Source organism: Pteronotus mesoamericanus, unplaced genomic scaffold (genome assembly GCF_021234165.1).
Source record: "Pteronotus mesoamericanus isolate MK-2021 breed Mesoamerican mustached bat unplaced genomic scaffold, CSHL_Meso_final scaffold_36, whole genome shotgun sequence".
In the NCBI taxonomy this organism is placed as follows: domain Eukaryota; kingdom Metazoa; phylum Chordata; class Mammalia; order Chiroptera; family Mormoopidae; genus Pteronotus; species Pteronotus mesoamericanus.
The window spans coordinates 1,722,752-1,745,201 of record NW_026555313.1 but is presented as its reverse complement, the minus strand read 5'-3'; the positions used below and the strand labels follow the sequence as shown (position 1 = coordinate 1,745,201).

At 36.6% G+C, this 22,450-nt stretch overlaps 1 protein-coding gene across 2 annotated transcripts in view; it reads left to right on the top strand.

Annotated features, from left to right (window-relative positions):
- The first annotated feature begins 5,752 nt into the window (after positions 1-5,752).
- MTMR2 (myotubularin related protein 2) overlaps positions 5,753-22,450 on the top strand; it is a 110,648-nt gene continuing 93,950 nt past the window's right edge. The window contains exons 1-2 of one of the 2 annotated variants that reach the window (XM_054592531.1): positions 5,753-5,989; positions 15,253-15,323. Coding sequence is in view for 1 of the 2 variants with exons in the window: in XM_054592530.1 (XP_054448505.1) it covers positions 5,910-5,989 (80 nt within the window). In the remaining variant the exon portion in view is untranslated. The remainder of the gene's footprint in view (positions 5,990-15,252; positions 15,324-22,450) is intronic. The other variant, XM_054592530.1, reaches the window with a different exon arrangement.

The window sequence follows — 22,450 nt, the reverse complement described above, 5'->3', positions numbered from 1 at the left end:
ACCTTAGTTGTCCTTCATGTAAAAATGTTTTTACTTGACCTGACTGGTATGGCTCAGTTGGTTGGGCCTTGTCCCGCAAATGGAAAGATCACTAGTTCAATTCCTGGTAGGGCACATGCCTGGGTCCCCAGTCAAGGCGTGTGCACCTGCAAGACACAGCCTGACCAATGCTTGTCTCCTTCTCTTTCTCCCTCCTTTCCCCTTCTCTGGAAACAAATAAAATCTTTTAAAAATGTTTTAATTTTACTATGATTTTTGAAAGATTTTTTTAGGATATATTGTTTTGACTTTGTCTTTTTAAAAAGCACTTTGAAGATGTTTCTCTAGTGTTTTCTGTCATCCATACTATCTGCTGGAGAATGTGACCTTTAGAATTGTGATTTCCCTTTATGTGATGTGTTATTTTTCTCTAACTGCTTTCAAGATTTTCTCTTTATCTTTGGTTTTCAGCAGTTTAATTATGATATGCCTAGGCATGGCTTTCTTTGTGTTTATCCTGTTCTGTGTTTACTGAGCATTTTGAATCTGTAAATTTATGTTGTTGGCAAATTTGGTGAGTTTTGGGCTATAGTTTCCTTAGCTTTCTCTGCCTAATTCTTTCTAATTCTACTTCTTCTAGGACTCCTAGAAGATTATATGTTTATTGCTTTTGCTGTTGTTCTACATGTTCCTTGTGCTCTGTTAAGATTTTTTTAAAACATTTTTTCTTTTCCATATTGGATAATTTTTATCAATTTATCTTCAAGTTTCTGACATTTTTCTTTTAAATCCATTCTGCCATTAGGCCCAGACAGTGAACCTTTTTATTTTAGGCACTGTATATTTCCTAAAATTTCTACTTGGATGTTTTTATGTGTTTGATTCCTCTGTTAAGTTTTAATATCTTTTTATTGATTACAATGTTTTTTCCTTTACCTCATTGAACACATTAGGTGCTTTAAAGTCATTGTTTGATAATTCCAGTATCTGCATAACTTGAAATTCAGCCTTTTATTATCTTTTCCTTTGAGAATAAGTCCCATTTCCTTTTTTTTAAATTCTCACCCAAGGATAAGTTCATTGATATTACATAGAAAAATTGACTTGAGAGACATCAATTGGTTACCTCCCTTACACATCCCAACAGGAGATTGAACTGGCCACCTAGGTATGTGCCCTGACCCAGAATGGAACCTGCAACCTTTTAGCATAAGGGATGTTGGTACTCCAACCAACCTGACCAGGGCCCTTGGTACTTTTTATGTCAAGTAATTCTGAATTGTGTGATGAACATTGTTTTGGAGTCTCTGGATTCTGTTTTATTCCTCTGCAAAGTATTGATCCTTTGTTTAGCAAGAAATTAACTTGGTCGGAATCAAACTGAGAATTTTGTCTTGCTTTTAGTGGGTAACAGCTCAAATTTTGCTTAAGTTCTTTTATCTGAAAGAATAGAAGGATGTTCTATTTTTGGTACTTTTATCTGAGCTACTTGCATTCTGCCTTTATGTTATTCAAATCAAATTAGGACTTAGCCAGATTGTGTGAGTTTGTAGAGTTCAGAGTTGCCCTTTCTTTTTCTCCTTTTCAGAATTCCTGCCTCATTCTCTAGCTTCCCTGGACTTCCTGCTCTTCCTTTCTGGACGACCAGAAAGATAGCAGGCTTTCTTTGTGAGTTTTTGCCACCCTGTACTGCACCACAATTTTAGTCTGTCTATAGGTCAAAGCCAAATTGGGAAACTCACTTTTTGTTGGTTATTTCTGTTAGGCAGCTTAGGGTGGCTAAGAAAGGACTGGGAGCCAGAAAGTTCCAATTAAGCACTTTTATTCGAGGCAGAACACTGCAATCAGGTGGGCTGAGTGCAAGCGGACTCCAGCAGCAGGTGAAAGGGTAGAAGGGTTTTTAAGGGTGTGCAGCAGGCCCCTGGGGAGGGTGGGTCCTCCTACTGATCTGCCCCAGGTGTCCTGGGTACAGGTGTTTGCAAGACAATGACCTCTGATCAAGGATGGCTGATTCGGCAACAGATTTATGGGCCTTGCCCTCTGGGAAAAGCTTGAGGGAGAGGGGAGGGGCAGTGAGGATTCAACTGGTTTCCAGCATGATGCCTGCTGCAATGTCTCAGTTGCTTCCGATAATAGGGAATCTCATGGTCAGTTATTTAGCCAGTGAAGGTATTTATACCTAAGCACAGGCAGTGGCTTAGGTCCTCCATGTCCCAGTACATTCTAAATGTTTCCTCCACATTTCTGTTTGGAGCTTACTCCTCCATAGTGGAAGTAGAATTCCAACCCGAAGTAACAAAAAAAAAAGTTTAAATTTTTGGATAGAAATAGTTAGTTTTAAGGCTTATGCATGCTTGATATTTCCAAGGATTTTATTTTTGGCATACGTTTTAAGAGAAGCAGAAGTATTCCTCTACTTGTCCATTTGTAACTATTTTACTATCTCAGAAGATGTTTATTTCCTTATTCTAATTCAGATCATCTAGTAAACAACCTTTATGAAGCCAACAGGCAACAAACCTATAGATCCAAGTCAGTGCTTTTTAAATTGTGACCTGTCAACCAGAGTTCGTACATGAACTATTTGTTGCCTTGTCCATGATGAGAGGACAGAAGTGAGAATATATGTTTGGAGCTTTCATGCAACTTCTATGGAGTAATTTTGTATTTGCTAAATATAAGGAAGACATTGCCTTTTATTTTGCATGTATTTGATTTTCCTTAAACTTTCCCCTAGCAATTAATTTTTATTATATTAAAAAATATTGGTTGGTGATGCTTAGGAAATTAAAAACAAAACACTGGGTCTTCCCACACAAAATTTGAGAAACGGTAGTCTAGACTGCAGATAGGAAAATAACTTCGGGAAGTTCAAGTTAATTATTTAGTAGGAGAGATGAGACTAGACTATAATTTGATTATAGCAATAGTTTCTGAACTACTTGATAGGCTAAACGTTCTTTAGATACAGAAAGGTCTAATCAAGTTGACTTCTCTTGGAGATACATTGACATAGCAGCCAATTATCAGAAAAAGAATTCAGCACTACTTTAACTTTCCACTGAGATTAAAATATTATTTCCTTGTTGTTCAATCTGAGAAGTTACTGTCTTACTGTTCAGATGGGAAGTAACACAATAAGTTCTGAGGACAACAGTAACAAACCCAGTTACTGAGAGCCTATCTTCAACCAACTCTGTGTAGAGAAAAACAACCCATTATATGGCATTTTAATTTCCATTTTAGAGCTAAGAAAACTGAGTCTTGGAGAAGCAACTGATTCAAAATCATGAAGCAAATAAGTGACAGAAGCAGGATTCCAATTCAGATTTGTCTGGTTCAAAAGTCTCTACTCTTAATATTACTGTTCTTTATTAATCACCAGATGGGCAGAATATTAATTAATAATAATTAATATACAAATTATTACATCATCAGGCAGATGGTTTCAAGTGCTTGAAATGAACTGGGTAGTACTATGTGGGTCTCCTATTCAAGGATTTATCACTGTTCATCAAATTTAGCTTGGAAAATCTATGTCAAAGTATCAAGCGCAGTGAGTCACCATTTTGGAAGACAGGCAAATTGTTTATGAATTGAAAGGGTAAAGCCAGAGCCATTTGCTATTGTGGCACCATTTGCTGAACGGGCCTGTAGCCTTTTTAAACTTGACTCCCATTTTACTCTTCTGAGCTTGTCCCCAGGACTGGAAATTTCTGGAAAGCAAGAACAGAACCAATGGCTCCCCACAGCCACAAGCAGAGGATAACATCGGAACTGCAGTCTCGTGCTACAATGCCCCAACAGCCCAGGGACCACACAAAGGCAACCCCCACCCTTTTTTAATCCAATTATAATTCCACGAAAGCTCAAAGCCCCCACTCTTCAATGCTGGTATATCTCTCCACACCAAGCCCCTCACCTTTCTTGGAGAGTGAATAAAAACTTTATTTTCTACTTTCTTCTCTTTGTGAATTCTTTTATAGCCCACATCACTAAGCACCCTACCATGAATCATTGCAGATGTTTATGCTTGTTATGTGTTTCTGGACTACTTACTCTCTTTGGCTATTAGAGGTATATTAATGTCTCTTTAAAAACTATAGAAATAAAAAACATCAGCTGTCATCGTACCAAGCTGGAGGATGGGACAGATAGGCTAAGCCTTTTGTGCGTCTTTACATATTTATTCATTTTAATAAGTATTCTAGCTTCTGATGAACATGACTAGGTTGTTCTTTTGGGAAATGTATCTGCAAGCTAATATTTCACTGACTCTATACTTAAGAGTTTCTTAAGTTGCCACTATAAATTAAATCTAGCTTAAATCAACATAACTCTTCTTATCCCAGCAAGGGGGAGTATTTTTTTTTAAGTGATTGTCTAATTTTTACAGAAATAATTTTTGCACGTTTCCTACACCATACTCGAGGTGACTGGGATTCAGCTTCAATCAGAAAAATTCCTTTATGGTATCCTCTCCATGTCCTTCCTGTGTCCTCTGTACACAGAAAATTACTGGCAGAAGCATTTCCTCTGCACCCAGTTCCTGTTCTCTTATCACAATCCCATCCTTTCCCCTCCCTTCCTGCTCTGCAGGGGAATTTGAGAGGGCAGGGTTTGAGCGCTAAAAGTTGGCCCTCTATACAACACTGCCACATACAGTAGTATATGTGTCTAATTTTTTTTTGTTTTTTGTTTTTTTGCATATTTGTCAGTTCCCTCTCAATTTCCTCTTCCATATCTCCGTGTGGCAATGGATTAATGCCAAAGTGATTTTCCCCTTCAGACACTTCCAGGCCACGCAGACTTCAATCCAAGTCACAGTAGAACTGAAAGCTTCAGCTTCCTTGCTAGCGCCTTTTCAAAATACAATGCAGTCCCAGGGTTGGGGTGGAAATAGAAAGATGAGCATTATTACTTCCCCCGCCCCACAACTGGTCCTATGCTTTCCCCATTACCCTTCACTTGCCAAACGCTCTGCCACCCTTACCGTATCTTCCCCTCCTGCGGCCTCCATTTTTTGAAGTTTATGAATTAGAAACTGTTTATATACATTAGTCCATTCCATCTTAACAGCCCTAGAAGTGAGTAGTAATGTTAATAGCTAACATTCGAGTGCTTACTATGTGCCAAGCATTGTTTTAGGCATCTTACATGTATTAACTCATCTACACTGTGAAGCTCTTCTTCCTATTTTACAGATAAAGAAGCTGATGTTCAATGTCCAGGGTTACACTGCAAGAATTTGGCAGAGGCAGGATTTTGAGTTCATGTCTAACTGGCTGTAAAGCATCCTTTAATCATTACTTAGTAATTATTTAATCATTATTCTCAGACTCTGATCTGGCGAATATTTTGCCATTGCATTTCTCCTATCCTATCCCGTTCTCTTCCTCCTTTCCTGACACTGGCCCCCACGCCCAAGTCCTTTCTGCGCCTTTAACATCCATCCTACCTTTCGCCCACATTCCTTTATGACCCTGTCTTCTCACTTTCCTTGATCTCCACATTCCTGTCTCAATTATACTCGTCCCTCAGACTCTTGACTTTTTGAGACCTTCGTCCCCAGTATTCCCTTAAGCCTATTTCTAAAATTTCCCTCCGTCCACAGGCTCTTCGTCCCTACCACCTCGGGGGACCCTCTCAACCCGGGGGCCGTCACCTCCCTAGCCCTGAGGCCGCGCCAGGGGATGCAGCCAGGACGGGACGTCCGGACCGGCGTCTGAGGGGCGCCGCAGGGTCCTCCCGCTCCCCAGCAGCCCCCGGGCGCAGTGCAGTCTGGGGGAACATGGCCGCTTCCGGTCTCCCTCCCGGGCCGGCGCTAGCCTGACCACGGCCCCTGGCCGGCGCACTCCTCCCTCTGCTCCTCCCGCCTGGCTGCCGTGGAGGTCGCTTCAGCCTTTCCGTCGCGCTCCCCGCGCCGCGCCATGGAGAAGAGCTCGAGCTGCGAGAGTCTTGACACCCATCCGGCGGCAGCACGACCGCCCAGCGTGGATTCCCTGTCCAGGTAACCTGGACGCCCAGGGCCCCGCCCCGCGTCCAAGGGGTGGGGGATGAGAGGGTCCGGGGACCGCTGGATGGTGTCCCAGCTGGCGGACTCTGGTTCTCCAAGACTGCGCCGGAATTCCTTCCCCGGGACTTGAGAGCCACTGCCTCCCTCTGTGGGGCTTAGAGGCTGGGAGAAAGGAGGCTAACATTCACTGTTTCTCTATCGTCCCCTCTACCTTTTGTATTCCAGTTTAGTTTTATCCTCGGTTGAGGTATCCCGTGCATCCCTTCTCTGATCCCTCATTTCCTCTCCAGTCATTTTTTAGATAGCCCTACCCCCACCCCTCGCTCCATTTCCTCCCTGCCTTTTTCTTTACTACTCTTTCCCAAACTGCTCTTCAGATTTTCTTCCATCCATCTTTATGCCTTTGGTTTTGGATTCTTGGCTACCCCTTTCCTCTCTTTTCCATCAGTTCACTTCCATAGATCTTCGACGATTTTTCCTACTCTCTGAACCCCTCTCTCTACTTTGCTTAACAATGTAAATAATAATGTCTACTGTGTTCCTCTTGTCTAAATCTTCCAGCTGAAAGTTATTATCTAGGAATCTGAGTAATTCTTATCCCTAAGTGAATAGTGAGCGGTAGTTTTCTTCCTTCCTGGGTTACTGGTTCTCCAGGTTGTTTCTCTTTTTCCTGATAAGGTTTTTTCCCCCTGTAATTTTTGGAGCTTAGTGTGCAGCTTTGGAAAGAGTTCTTGTGACTATTAACTAGACAGGTTTTAAGTGCAGGTTTTTTCTTTGGTTTCTTTAAAATAGTGATATAAAATTTTATTAAGAAATAATTGGAGATCTGTATTTGTTGCTCTCGATTTGTTTGATGAAATCGTTCTTTTTTCCATTTAAAAATAGTGCACATGCAGTTTTTTCCCCCTGAGTAAATTGAAGTTACTATGTCTCTTAATTCATTTGGACTGATAAATATGGGTGATATTGGCTTTTTATTTTTATTTTTTTCCCTCCTATTCCTGTTCTGGACCTCATTGGGAAATTACTTGCTGGGAAATAGTTAATTTTAGAATAAATTAAATTATTCTAAATTAGATTCACTTGCTATAGGCACCTGCCCATACCTTTTTTGGAGTCCTCGTTTTAACAAGTACTATGTAGTTGTTGGTTTAATTGTCGTCTCTACTACGCTATAAGCTACTAAGCACAAGGGCCATATCTTCCTTGGCTGCTTTTATCCCCAGCAGTTAACAGTGACCGTGCATGTATGTCAGAGTTGCTCATTAAATGTTTTTTTGAAGTTGTTCATTGAACTATCCAGGAGAGAATTTTTCTTTGCATTTGATTATGTATATTGTGTACTTGAAACATTTTGTGAATCCTGTTTGTTAGTCTGAAATTTAGAAAGCTGAAGATTTACATACTCCACTGTACAATCATTCAGAAAACACATTGGAAAATTATAATTTTATGGGAAAGTTACACATGATAACTACGGTTCAGAACAGAATGTAAAGGAAGCAGCGAAACAACCAGTAATCCCATCCAAGCCAGAGGATTTACAACTCCAGGAGGCAGCATAGTCTGTTAGAAAAAGGAAAATACTGGAGGTCAGGAGGCCTAGGTTCTAAAATCCTTGCTTGTTTCAGGTAGCTATTTGGCCTGTATCATTCAACTTTTCTATCTGAAGTTTTTTCATCTTTTAAAATAAGAGGGTTGATCTAGCAAATTTGTAAGATCTGTTGGAACTCTAAAAAACGGTCATCCTTTATCTTGATAGTACTGAGATGGATGCATCCTTATCAATCATTCTTAGTCATTCATATCAATTAGTTATCGACTATGCATTCTTGTCAATTACTAAAATGAGTGCATTCTTATCAAATATTCCCTTTACAAATAACCTTTGTTATGGATTTTTTGAAATTACACTAAATAAATGTTTGTTATTATTATAAATGAATGTAACTAATTGTGCCATTTAAGCACATTTATTTCCTAAAGATGAAAGAAAGCTCAGCAACTGTAGTTAGAGTTTATGTATCTATTTTAATATCTCAATAAAAAATGTTACTAACAGAAGAATTTAAGAACTTTTTGAAAGAATTTTGACTCTTGTGTTAGTGTCATCCTTGACAAATATAACTATGACTCTCTACTTCCACATGACAATGCCAGTTTTCATTAATCTCCTCTGGAAGGTAGAAAGATAACATTTATTGAATATCTACTGTTTAGAGTTCATCCTTGCTAAATCTTTTGTACCTCTTAGTTCACAAATTGTTATACCTATTGGTGGCACTTTCTTTTATCAACAGTAAAGAATAGCTGCATTGTAGACACTTTTTGGAAAGCTTGTAGTCAAACTTAATCTACACTAACAATCACAGGTGATTCTAATACAAAGGCAGGATGGACAACCATGGTTATAATAGCTATTAAGTGGCTCTCCAGATTGTTTTTACTTGTTAGCCTATGATTAACCAAAAAACAGATGTTTAAACTATGTTATCTCAGCCTTGTGCAGAAATGTCGCCCTTAATTGTAGTTTATTTTTATGCTTTCTCTTTTATACAATTAGGAAATTTTTAATTTCAAATTTTTAATAAGAAAATTACCTTGTGAATTTGTTTTGCTATCTCCTGCAAAATATGGTTAATAATACTGTTTCATGTGTTATAGGTTATCTTTTACATACTAGGTTGACATAAATTTCTGCTGAGTTTAGCTCCAAGGAGAATTATTTATGCAGAAAATTAAGCCATCATCCCTATTTGTTTGAAAATGGAAACGGTAACTGCATTGTCCTTTTTAGTTCAGCAAATTTGTAACTGAAGTGGCAATGTACTCATCTCTAATTTCTTCTGTTAGATTCAGTTTAAATACATGTTATGTTTAAATATGTTAATTTGTAAGGTGTTTCAGAAAGTATGTAAATCTGAAAAATAATACAGAAACTCATCCGGTCCCCTCTTTTTTAAATTTTTTTTTAAGTGACACACTCCATGAAAAAATAAAGATATACATACACACACACACACACACACACACACACACACACACATATTCATCTCAGACTTGTTATTGCTCTAGTTTTGCCTTCTAGGTTGTCATAGGCCCGATGCCTTTGGTCACAAAAAAGCAATTTCATTCATTCTTTTGACCTTTAAAAATTTTTTTCAGTTACAGTTGACATTCAATATTATATTAGTTTCAGGTAGACAACATAGTAGTTAGATACTTACATAACTTGTAAAGTGATGCCCGATAAGTCTAGGGCCCATCTGGCATGATACATAGTTATTATAGTATTTGACTATATTCCCCATGCTGTACTTTACAACCTTGTGCATTTCATTCTTTATATGATATCCAGATAGCAGTTTCCTAATTAGCATCCTTAAAAAAAGTAATTTTCTTTGTTGAGTCCTGCTTGGTATTGCCCTGCTTCAGTGAGCTGTTCAGCAGCCCTTGTATATCTTGCTATTTATTGTCCATTCTTCAACATGTACAGACCCAGAGTTGTGAAAAAATTCACTTCAGCACAATGATAACCTGGCTGGTTTTCTACAATTTTATTCTTCTTGGTCTTGATCTGATTCTTGATATTAATGTGACTTATACAGAATGTAGATAAAGCAATATTGTAAGTTATATATGGTAGCTATGAGAGCCTCAGAATTGTATGAGTTATACAGCAGAATTGAAAAATGTATTGGTACTATTCTGTCTTAGTCTGGTTTTCTATTTTTTAATTTGTACACTGTTATAAAATGTACTGCCTGAGTGTTTTTCTTTACTTTTTACTATGCATAATCAAATGCTAATACAGCTGACCCTTGAACAACATGTTTGAACTGCATTTGTCCACTTATATGCGGATTTTTTTTCAATAAATGCCTATACTGTTTAATCATAATTTGGAGTTCACAGATGCGGAGGTCCATGGTATGCATTGGTCTACACCATTTTATATAGGGGACTTGTGTATCTGTAGATTTTGGTATCTATGGGAGTTCCTGGAACCAATCCCATGCAGATACTGAGGGACAGCTAAGTTTTTGGGGAGTCAAAAGTTATACTTGGATTTTCAACTGCTTGAGGGTCGGCTCCCCGGCTCCTATATTGTTCAAAGGTCATCTGTCAATCTAGTGCCAAATATGGGCTCAGTGAACATTTCAATAAAGAAATAGTGACTAAATGTTCACCACTTGTCTTATTTGTTGTTTCCACTCAGGATTAAAAAGGGTTTTCTTCTGTTGAATTTGGCCTATAAACTCACAACTTCGTGTTCAAGCTGAAGTTATTCTTGCATGAAGCCTCTTGACACCCTGAACTAGTTTTACTTACTGCATTTTACTTTTTGTGTTTAGTCCTATATATCTTTGTGATACTATGTTCTGTTAGCCTACCTGCTTTTCCATCTGCTACTCATGATTACTTTGTTCTCTTTCTCTCTAATTTATCTTGTCAGTCATTTTATTTAATGTGTATTTCTTTTATCCTTTATATATCTTCATGCTGTAATTATTCTGGGCACCACTGGTTTATTTCAGATTATTTTGGTTTATCCGTTAATTTTTAGTTTATAAATTCATCATCATTTACTAACATCCTATATTTATATTTAACTTCAATTAAAAAGAGTCAAAGGGGAAGTACCCATAATATACTAAAAATGTAGCCTCCAGCTGTTTACATTTTTAAATGGCATGTCTTCCTTGAAATAATCATTTGAGAACAGGAAACCCTGCATTTCTGTTTCCATGCATTTTGATGGTATTTATGACCTGAAGAGGTAGAAGAGTTTTTAAGACTTCTAAGACACATTTCGTAGCAACGTCTCCTCTCTAGTTTTATCTTCAAGGTCATTTATAGATTTGTCATGGGTAGGAAATATGTTTTTGGGTGGTTTTTCTAGAATGGTGATGGATTTGTGTCCAATCATACATTTTTACATTTCCTTTGTGACTCTTGGCATGTCTTCTGAGGCAGCTGGCCAGGATTAGTGGTAGAAACTATAGCTATAGAAAAGTGAAGCTAACAGGTTGAACTGCCAACTTGGCCTTGTTAATAGCACCCTGCATCAGACATTGAACATACCGATTACCTAAAAGTTACTTATTTTGGATTTCATTATTCTGGGATGCTACAAGAACATAAAAATTCTGTAAGAAAAGATTCAATATTCCTATGAACTAATTAGTAATTATTGTGTAGATTTTCTGAAAACACGTTTGAAGAGATAAATTACAATACTCATCAAAAGTAGATAAGTTAATACCAAAGCTAAGATTGGGGCCCGCTTATGTATTCTTCTTTCCTCTTTATGTTATCATGAATAGTCTTCTATTAGTGTAGATCCATAGTTCCTAGACCATTAGCATCAGCAACTCTTGGGAATTCGTTAAAAATATAGATTCCCTGGTACCACCTCATATCTAACTGGATGAAAAACTCGGGGGGTGGGGTCCACAGTTGGTGCTTTAGCAGATCTTCCAGGTGATGGATGGTAATGTTTGAGAACTAGTGCCTTCAGTCTTTTACTAATTGTTGCCTAGTAACTCCATCAGTATCAGTTGAAATGGACTAAGTGAAGATCTATGTTAGAACTACCTACTATAAGGCATTACTTGAGAGCATTTTTGTAAACTATTAACTAAAGTAGTGGAAAGTAAAAGTAATCTCTTGTGGATTTATTCTATGATTGTTAGGGAATTTCCCAAGTTCTTTTCTTTCTCAAACATGAATAACGCAATTCAAGAATACACATTTTAGGCTTTTTCTTAAAAATAGGTCCTTGATGAGATACATTAGTGGCAGCATGCATTTAAAAAATGTGTTATAAAGAAGTGATTCAGGACATCACCTGAACCAATAAAGCCTGAATTATGCCCAAGGGAAGGAAATAACCCAGATACAGATGTCCAGAAGTAGTAAGCTTGTTTTGGAAAGCTGCCAGGTTAATGCTATTGTATTCAGAATTTCCCGGGCCAAAGAAGGCATGTGATCCAGCAGTTGACCAGTGGATTTCAGTAAAGACTATATTCTCCTTTTAAGGTGATTAATTTTGAATAAGTAAAGCACTTTGTGTCTACTGTATGCTTTACATGGAATAAAAACTATTGAAGGGTTATACTTAAGATTGGGAGTGTTGTTTTTTTTTTTTAAGCCTGCTTTCCATAGGAAAGCAGGTTAAAAATGGAACTATGGAAAGAGAAAAGGTTGGTACAAGGTTATTAAAATTAAAGGGACTAGAGAAGATGTCCTCTTAATGAAAATAATAATCTTAATTCCCTTTCCTGTAACTTTATTACACAGAACTAACTGTGTTTATCCCTTTTAATGTGTTCCTACATATGTATCAATGTTGTCATCACTATAGATCACTAATGAGCTAGCTTTATAGTTCTTCTCCTGCTCAAGTACATAGTACCCATGGCAGTAATTGCCGATGAATTTTCATTCTTTCAAGGACTCTTACTAGATGTGATCAACTCTTAGGCTCATTAAATAATTTTTAGTCTATATGAAATAAGGGCCAATGCTGTTTTCAGTATAATAAAAATTAACTTTTAAAATATGCTTTAATCCGTAGACTTTAAAAAAATCTAAATACTGATAATTGGAAAACTCTTTTTCCTTCATTTTATTTTATTTTTTTTAAAGTTAAGGTTTAGGTTTAGCAGAGTATAGCAGAAAATCCAAACTAACTGTGGCTTAAAATAGAGATAATTTTTTTCCCCACATGTAACAGCCCAAAGATACTTGCCTTGGCTGTGGCTCAGTTGTTTGGAGCATTGTCCAATAACTGAAGTGTTGTGGGTTTGATCCCCGGTCAGGGCACAAACTAGCTTGCAGGTTTGGTCCGCGGTCTGGGTGCTTACAATCCCCAGTAAGGGTGCGTATGGGAGGCAACCAGTCGATGCTTCTCTCTTGTATTGATATTTCTCTTTCTCCCTTTCTTTCTCTCCAAAAAACAATGAAAAAATGTCCTTGGGTGAGGATTAAAAAAAAAAAAAGCCCAAGGATAGTCAATATAGTCTGATATGTGGACCTGAAGTATCAAGAACACAGATTCTTTCTAACTTGACTGTTATCTCATGAACCAAAATTGCTGTTGGAACTCTAACCACTTCATCTTCATTCTGGGCAAAAGGAAGGAGAAAGGCAAAAAGAAAAGCACATTCTCTCTCTGGAAAGGATACTTTTTTGAAGTTACACATAGTCTTTTAAACTTATGTACAGTTGGCCAGAACATGGTCCTATGGTCCTACCTAGCTACAAGGGAGGATAGGATACATAGTCTCTTCTGGGAGACCTTGTGCTGTGCCACGAGTTGGATGTTCTGTCTCTAAGGAATAGGAGAGACCAGGAATTGGAGACAGTCAGCAGTTTCTCCTATGGTATACCAAAGGAATCATTTTAAAGCAAGGAAGGCATTTTCCAGTTAAAGTCTGCAACACTTGTGCCAGAGACATTCTTAGACTTGGAAATGCAATGACCAAAATAGAAAATACACTGAAAGAGAGAGGTGATACATTGTAGCAGACCAAAAAGAGAACTGTATTTTGAAATACTCTTGAGATTTTTAACTTTCTACTTTATTTGTGTGTATTACCTTGGGCCAGATTTTTATGATCCTAATCTAGGACCATGAAATAAAAGAGACACATTTAATAATTGCGTGGTCATTAAGTGAACGGCAAGTAGAAAGCAAATGAAGAAAGAGTAACTGTGCCGTTTCATTTATTTCATTTGAAGAGCTCAAGGAATTGCATGGTAGAGTAGTGGTGGTGGTGAGGATGATGGTCTCCGCTCCCTACACCTCAGCAGCTTGATGTATTCATTGCCACGCCATGCATTTATTTGCTTTATTTTGCCCCAGAATATTACCTCAGATTCTACTTAAGTATTTTCTCTCATTTCAATTCTAAGGATTTGGTTTCCATAAGGGAAATGAAGCTGGCCATTTTGGATCATATTATTTTATGACTGTTTTTGCCAATATTTCATGTTTATTTTTATATCTTTGACCTAAAAATTTGATTGAAAATTCAGAGAAATAAGTGTTTTATACATTTTTCTGTCACCTAATATAAATATTCATATTTTAAGCATTTAATATCAAACATGAGGAGTTTAACATTTGAGAGTGAGGAGAAGAGGGTACAGAAGTCTCCTTTGAATTGATACAGCTATTCATTGGCTCAGAGGTTTTAATAGGCATGAGTCAAAAATATATCATCTTTTTTGTTAACAGAGTTGCCAGTTACTGATGACTGCAAGTGAGCAGTTGTTCAAGTAGGACTTTGTTACGGGGTTGTACATTGGCAAAAGGGATGATACCTTTGGCTGATGATAGGCTAGTGGTTATAAGCCCTAATTTTCTTGAGCTGAGACAAGATGCTCAGTATAGTTCAAAAATAAGATTTTATATCATAAAGATGTATTCTATTACTGATATTGGATAATAGTCCTCAATCATAACTGAAGGCAGTACCTAAAAATGTAAACACCTGAGATAAGCTTTGCTTCTCAAGGAATAGATCGTAGTTGTAGTAATAAATTAATAATATTAACATTAATAGTATAAGTGATAGCACTTAACATTTATTGAGTGCTTGCTGTATGCTGGGCATAGTGCTAAATCCCTTAATATGTATTTTCTAATATTAACCTTACAGTTATATAAAATAAACAGTATGGTTGTTTCCATTTTACAGATGAGAAAACTGAAGATTAGGATAAGCAGTTTGAGGTTTGATGCCCCAACCTGTTTAACTCCAGGCTCTGTGTGCTATAGAGAACCTGAAGATCTAGTGCGCGGGTCTAGGCTAGTGGTTGGCAGTTAAGAGGGCAATCCCAGGGCAGGTTACTTGGGTGGTAGTGACAAAGAAGCCAGTTTCCTTGAGCGCTGCACTGCTGAGGAGAAGGAGAAGGTGCACAATATGTTAGTGAGTTTAGAGTGTCCCTATATGGAGAGAATTTTCTGTAGCTTTGAATGTTTTATTTTTCCCACAGAAAATAGGTTGATTTTATTTTCTTTGCTTGATAATTAAGAGGATACTATCATTACCATTCAAAAGGATAATTTTACATTAACCATCAGATAACTTTCTCCCCAGGTAACTTGTGAAGCATGTAAACACATGACAAAATTTCCTCCTACTCCCTCCCCACCCCCCACAGGATTATCAGAGTAATTTAGGATATTTTATTGTAGGTTCCTTAAATATCTGAATTCCCCTAAGTTCCTTTGTGTTTGTTTACAGTTAATGTGTTAAGAGCCATTGACATTTGAAGATCATCAGAAGTGAAGATAAAACATCTCAAAAATTATAATGTAAGTGAATGGGAAAAATGAAAATAAAAAATGGACAAAAGTTAATATTACCAACAATATTTTTGGAATCCATATATTACCCCAAATGAAATTTTTGCATATGAATAACCAGTAACTACAAACTTTAGTTCCAATTCCAAGTCCCAGTTCTTAAAATTTGTATCCTCTTCCACCTGGGGAAAACTGTGACTAAAGTTTAGTCATCAGTAATTTTCCATTAGAATTCTTTGGCTTCCATGTACTGTTTTTTTCCCTTTTCCTCCTTTGCTCTTTGACAAGGGCACTTGCTATATTTAAAATTGTGTGTATGTAACAAAAATGTATTTGTGTAGAGACTAAACTCTTTGCTTTTCAGCTGCTGATGTATGTTTTACCCAATTTTAATTTTACTACCGTTTTGTATGTTTCTTAGCCAAAAATATGACCAGTTAGCAAGCTGGCCTCCTCCCTTCCTTCCCTTTCTTTATTCACTCCCTTCCGCCCTTCCTCCCTCCCTTCTTCCTCTCTATAAATATTTGTTTAGCATCTACTGTGTTCTGCACAGTATGCTAGATCCAGAATTCCTAAGACTTCGGTACTGAAACAAATTATGTCATCTTTTTTATACAGTTAGGGGCATAAGAGATGATTTACTGTGACTAGGACTTGTACTATCCTCAAGTGCGGCTGAGGGTCACCTGCATATTTCAATCACCTGTGGTGCTTGGTGAACGTGTAGCTGCCTAGATTCCAGCCCAGACACTCTGAATCACTGGAAGTGGGCCCAGAATCATCACTTTAAGGGAAAACCACCAGTCCAGATACTTTGGGATTCTAGTTCAACTCTGTAAGTTTGTAGGTAAGAGAACAGACCTAGAGAAATTTAATAACTTACTCAAGCCCAATGGGTAGAAGGCCAGGAAAGGCTGGTATTGTTTCCATCAAAGTCACAGAGCTATTGAGTCCTGTAAGTGATCTCCTGACTTCCAGTTCTAGATTTCACCAACTCACATAGTGAATTTTGTTGAGCCTGATAGCTTCACTGTGTGTACATAAAATTATAACTAATCTATCATTGTTCCTAAAAAAAAAATAACTAAAAGCATATATTGGTTATGTGCATGAAAAACACGGGCTGTTTCTTCATCTTTAGTCAGTATGTGACTGGTTTTGATTTTGAAATCATTGAGTAGAAAACACCCTGGTAGTCCAGGCAGAGGAAAAACACTTTTTCTTTTTTTTCCTCATTGCACTATTCCTACTTGACTTTCACATTTTATGCTTCTGAAAAGGAGGGATCTGATTTTATTTTTGAATGATGGTAGTAGCTAGCATAGTGCTTTGCAAATAAGTGCTTGGTAAATTGTAGTATGAACAGTATGTAGTATGAAAACATAGAAACATAGCTATTATGAAAAAGCTTTGTTTTTCTCTTTGGATCCTATGAGACACTATTAAGAATGGTTTTATTTGCCTGGTACAGAATGTGATGCTTTATGTGCCAAGCCAGAGATATTAAATAATTGAAGTTATTTTATATTTTTAGTACTACATTGTTGTGGTTTGGGTTCACAATATCTCTGAGGGACAGAACTATTCTAAAGTATTTTATGAACTATAAGAGTGTGAATTAATTTTGGTGTTGTATATATTTTGTATTGTATGTTGATAGTTACTGAATTGTAACCTTATTACTAAATGTAGTTATCCAGTTTTATTTAAAATACTCTATAATTCTGAAATTCACTACTAAGTTTATAAAGTGCAGTTACCCAATTTTCTGGATATTTTCGATATGTGTTAATTTTAAGATTTTAAAAAGTGACATTTTAAAATCATTCATTTCTGATACATTTTTTATATTTTGTAATTACAAATTTTCTTTCCATTAAATGTTTTTTTGTGCTTTTTTTGTAATCACAGATTCAAAATCATAAATACAATAGCTCTAAAAAAGGGCCTTGTCTATTAGACATTCTAATTCCTTCATTTTTGATGTTGGGACACTAAATTAAGGGACTTGCCTAAGAGTGGAAGTTTTATGAATTTAAAATACACTTGAAAAAAAATCAGAATAACAGTGATTGTTATTATATGTGTGAAACACTTTGAAAACTGTAGTGTCACACAAATATAGTTACTGCTCTCATGATAGTCCATCTGCTGAGTTTTCTTGTGATTTAATTGAAAATGTTTATTATTGTTTAAATTAAAATCAGAAAGAAAAATATCTATGCTTGTCACTTGGCTTGTTCTCTTTTTTTTTGGTGGCTCAGATTTTGCTGAGTCTCCTTTAAGCCCATGGTACAAGAATAGAGACGTTGCAGGCTACCCAAAATTCTTTCACTGTGCTAATCCAATCCACATTGTCACTTAATATACTGTAGTTACACAAAATACCCAAGATGATACTTCTATTTTGGAAGAATTTTGTCAGAAATTTTCTAAGAAAAAAATTATTAATGAATGATCAGTATTATCAATGTAATCAAAGTAGCTCATAGTAATGTTAACACATTTTGGTGTAGTTTTTATAGTCACAGAGCTGTGTAACTTACATCATTTTGGTCATCTCTCATAATTGCCTTGTGAGGTGGGTCCTCATTTGACAGATGAGTAAATGAAGCTCAGAGAAGTGACGTGATTGTCCAGTGTCCCCTGCTTGCAAAGATGGAATTGGAACTTTGACTCTAAATTCCTCTGCCAGCATAAATCATAATATAGACATTTTATGGGGGTATGTTTTGCTATTTTAAAGAAATTCTAAATTTTGGAAAACTAATGACAAGTTCATATCATCCAGCCAACCTAATTATTTAGTGCATACTTCTCTTTAGAAGTCTGACTCATTTTGCTACTCAAAAAATCACTTAAAAGATATGCAGGTGTCTTTTGGATAAAAGACTCATTCTTAGTATGGCTATCAGTGTATGCTGCCTAAAATGATATCAGTGTTTAAATGTTTAAAAGAGTAGCGATTAATCTTTAGAAGTATACTGAACTACATAAACTCAGAAAATATACTGTGTTATATGATATAGCACAGTGCAGTGAAAAGTCTTGATTATTTTTTAGTCCTGGGTTCTTTAGTTCTGATTCCCCGTCTTAATTATGACTCTGGATTAGTCACTTGATTTCTCTGAGCCTGATTCCCTTATTTGGAAAAAGGGCGAAATGATACTTATTATCCTACCTTTATAGGGTTATTATCAGACCTAAACGTAATGGTTGTTGATGGTGACAATAATTTAAAAAGCTAACAGCTGTGTAGTATGTACTCTTTGGTATGCACTGTTTTAAGTATTTTACATATATTAATTCATTTATATTATTTTAACAATCCTGTGAGATAGAAGAATTATTAAAATCCTCCTTTATAGGTGAGGAAACTGAAGCACAGAGAGGTTAACTTCCTCAAGGTCTCACAAGGGGTTGAACCCAGAACTTAATACCAAGCAGTCTAGCTCCAGAGCTAATAATATGTACAAAAGATAATGTGTATGAGAACACCTTTGACATTTGTAAAAAGCCATGCTAATGTTAAGAATTAATATATTAAAGTATTATTTAAAAAGACATTTTTCTACATCCTTATACAAATAGTGAAAAAAGACAAAAATAAGCAAGAAAATAGTGTCTTTTTATTATTTATGACTTGTACCAACTAACTTGGTAAATAAGGAACAGTATTCAAAATTATGGAGGGAGAAGGCACTGAATGATGCCAAAACTTTAGATTTTTAACTTAACCTACCCAGGCTTGTGAGAGAAAGGGACAATGAATGTTCTTCTTTTCCTACTGAATGTTGTAATTTAGTTTTACAGACAATGCAAAATACCTCCTCACTCTTAGGGTTTCAAGTTTGTGCAATATCTCATTACACTGAAATGGGAGTGACTGATTAATGCTAAAAATTACAGAAAAACAAAAATGTCTATGTTATAGTTTGAAGAATGGCTGTGCAACTTTCTAATTTTAATAATGAATTTAGATATGTATGATGGGATGATAAAATTACATGCCAGTTCATTAGGTCTTTTAGGCTTAAATGTCTTGATAAGTGGAGACAGTAGTCTATCTCCATTCTTGTTCTTTGGGGTTTTTTCCAGCCTAGGATAAAAGCGTTCATAAATTGGGGCAATCCTTCTCTCAGGATACCATGTCTTAAGACACATTCCCCATGCGTGTTCTGTGTCTGGGTAAAAGTGTTTGTTGGGCAAGTGTTTACCGAATAGTTCAACTCTCCTCTTTAGTGTTTCTGACCTTACATTTCAATTTGGGATGGAAGTGTGTGTTTCTACAAGGAAATGCGATTTCAGAGTGATGTGCTTTAAGCTTTAATGGTCTGACCAATTTTTAGTTTAATATGATACTTTCTCAGTTAAACTGACATGTAAATAACTTTTCCCCTCTAGACCAATTATGAATCCATGTAAGTTTTTATTTTAGCTCTTGTCTGAATTTGAGTGAGATTTTTGAAGGAGTTCTGAGAAACTCTTTTAAGAGACTGCTGAGGATCTTGGGATTGACTGGTGCTGGAATTCAAGGTCCCTCTCACTCTCTAGTTCTTACCCAGGCCTCTACAGACACACTAGTTTTGGCTGTAGTAACTTTGGCTCTTTTATGCATTACCTGTTTTATGCATTCATACTCCCAGATAAGATTTTTGAAGAAGCAATGTGCTGCAGAAAAAAAATACCATTTTTTATACAATGAGGATTTTCAGACTTGCTGCTGCATTACCAGATAATATACCCTTTCAGTTTAGGAAATGCAGTTGGTAGACATGAAAATAAAATAATACCCAAGATCACTCGTACCTCAGAACCCTGGGGTTTAAAAAACTAAGTGCCAATATGTGTCAGCTGTCCCAGAGCTCAAATCCCCTTTGTTTCTCTCAAGAAGACAAAATGTACTTTCTCATCTGTCAATCAGATGCCATGATGATAAGATCATTTATGCCATCTCTTTTATACTACAGATTAGGTAAGTTAAAAAAGTCAGGGTTCTGGAGTAGCATTATAGAAATAATTGTGTACATTAGTTTGTTTTGGGGAGTGTTTTTTTTTTGTTTGTTTTTTGAGGGGGTATTCTGCAAATAGCCTGACAATAAGTCTTTTGTGTCCCAAATGCTTTATACACACTGCAGGCCTTTTATTATTTTTTTAAATAAAATTTTCAGCAGAATGACTAATAGTGCATGAAGAGTGCTTATGACACTGTAGCCCATTGTGTAAGTATTGAAAGCAAAATTTGCATTCTTAGAAAAGCTTGTTCATAGTCAGAATATAGAACACATTTTTTAATGTTCTTCGGCAAACATGCTATATATGTGATCAGGACATTACTTACGGAGAATACTTTTTAAAAAGAACCTTTTCTTTCCATGGAATACTGATGAAAAGTTAAACTGGCAGTCGGAGTGAAGCGGTTTAAATAAGGCAAGTGGTTCGGATCTTATTGTAATGACTCTGATCAGTAATGACCGTAAGTTAGAGGCATGCAGCCTCTCCCAAGGCCTCTGGAGGGATGTGTTTACTATGACATGAAATACGTGAGACTTGTTTCCAGATTGTTTTGAATGAAGAGTGCCTAATGTTAGTGATGTTTACCTGTATCTCTAATTTTCAGAAATATTTATTTACTTTTACTAGAAATGTTTTTATTGGGTTTTGAAATATATCAGGAGAAGCAGAATATAAATATATTTATGACATCTGTTAGTGCTTGGATTTTATTTTTCTGTTCATAATCTGAAATACCTGCAACTGTTAGTGGGACTGACAGTAAAGTAATGATAATTCCATCAGCCATCCAGGAAACCAGCAGAGCCAGAGAGGGTCCACGCTTTCACAATCCTTACATTGAAAAATACTGGTGACAGAGCTCATTTTGTGATGAAAGCTTTTGGCCAGTTTTCTGGTTGGATATATCAAAAGTTACATAGGATGTGTGTATGTATATGCATGAGGGTGTGTGTAATATATTTTAAAACATTTTTGCACCCAATTTCTGTACTTTGTATTGTGATTCATCCATTAACTAAAACTTTTTTTAAGAAGTTTGTACATTCTGTTATCTTGGTCAAAGAAGGACATCTTAGAGTACAGATTTAAGTGAAAAATACTTTGTTAGAGCCAAGTGCTTTCTTTCATTTAATTGGTGGATTCCTTCTTTGAAGGGACCTTTATTTCTGATTTCGTTTTGTTTTCCCTTCTAAAGAGGGTACTCTTGTATTTCCGCACTGCTATTTGTTGAACACTGCCAGTGCTTTTTGATCCTTTTCACAGACTTACAAGATATGATTTTATTTATAAGAAGGAACTTAGATTAAGTAACTTGCCTGAACAATTACTTTCTAAATGGTGAAACCAAGTCTCTATGACCCTACAGCTCATGTTTTTAGCCACTAAGCAGTTCTGTGCTTGTGTTCTATTCTGGTGCTCTGTTGCATCCTTTATATCCCATTATCTCCACACTGCGCTATTAAGAGATACTTAACATACCCAGTATACTCTGACTATAAGTCCCTTGAAGAAAATGAATCAGTTTTTAATTCTGTTCCCTGTATGTAATACATTGATGATATTAGTAAATGTCTGTAGAAGAGTATGAAAAAGGAGATTTAGGAAATTCCTGCTCCCAGATGGAAGGGAAGAGTGGGTAGAACAGGAAGAAGTGTGCCTAAGAGGTCTAGTTGGAGGTAGAGGTTCTTAGTCTCCATCTTCCCAAAGCAGCTGAGGGCTGCTTTCATGTGTGGGAGTATTTGGAGGTGATGAGTGAACGCCTGCTCTGTAGAGACAGATTTCTCTGCCTTTATACCTTTAACAGGGATGCTTGTGTAAGGTCAGTAGTATTAAGGCAAGAAATATTCTGTAGTAGGTACCCAAATTCATTTATCAAGACGTAATTTTCTTTTTTAAAAAATAAAAAAAAATGTTTATTGATTTTAGAGGAGAAGTGAGGGGGAGAGAGAGAGAGGGAAACATCTGTGTGATTGGTTGCTTCCCATACATTCCCCAACTGGGGGTCAAACCTGCAACCTACGTATGTGCCCTGACCAGGTATCGAATCTGTACCCTTTTGGTGCACGGAATGACACCCTCACCAACTGAGCCACACTGGCCAGAGCAGGAGCAAGCATAAC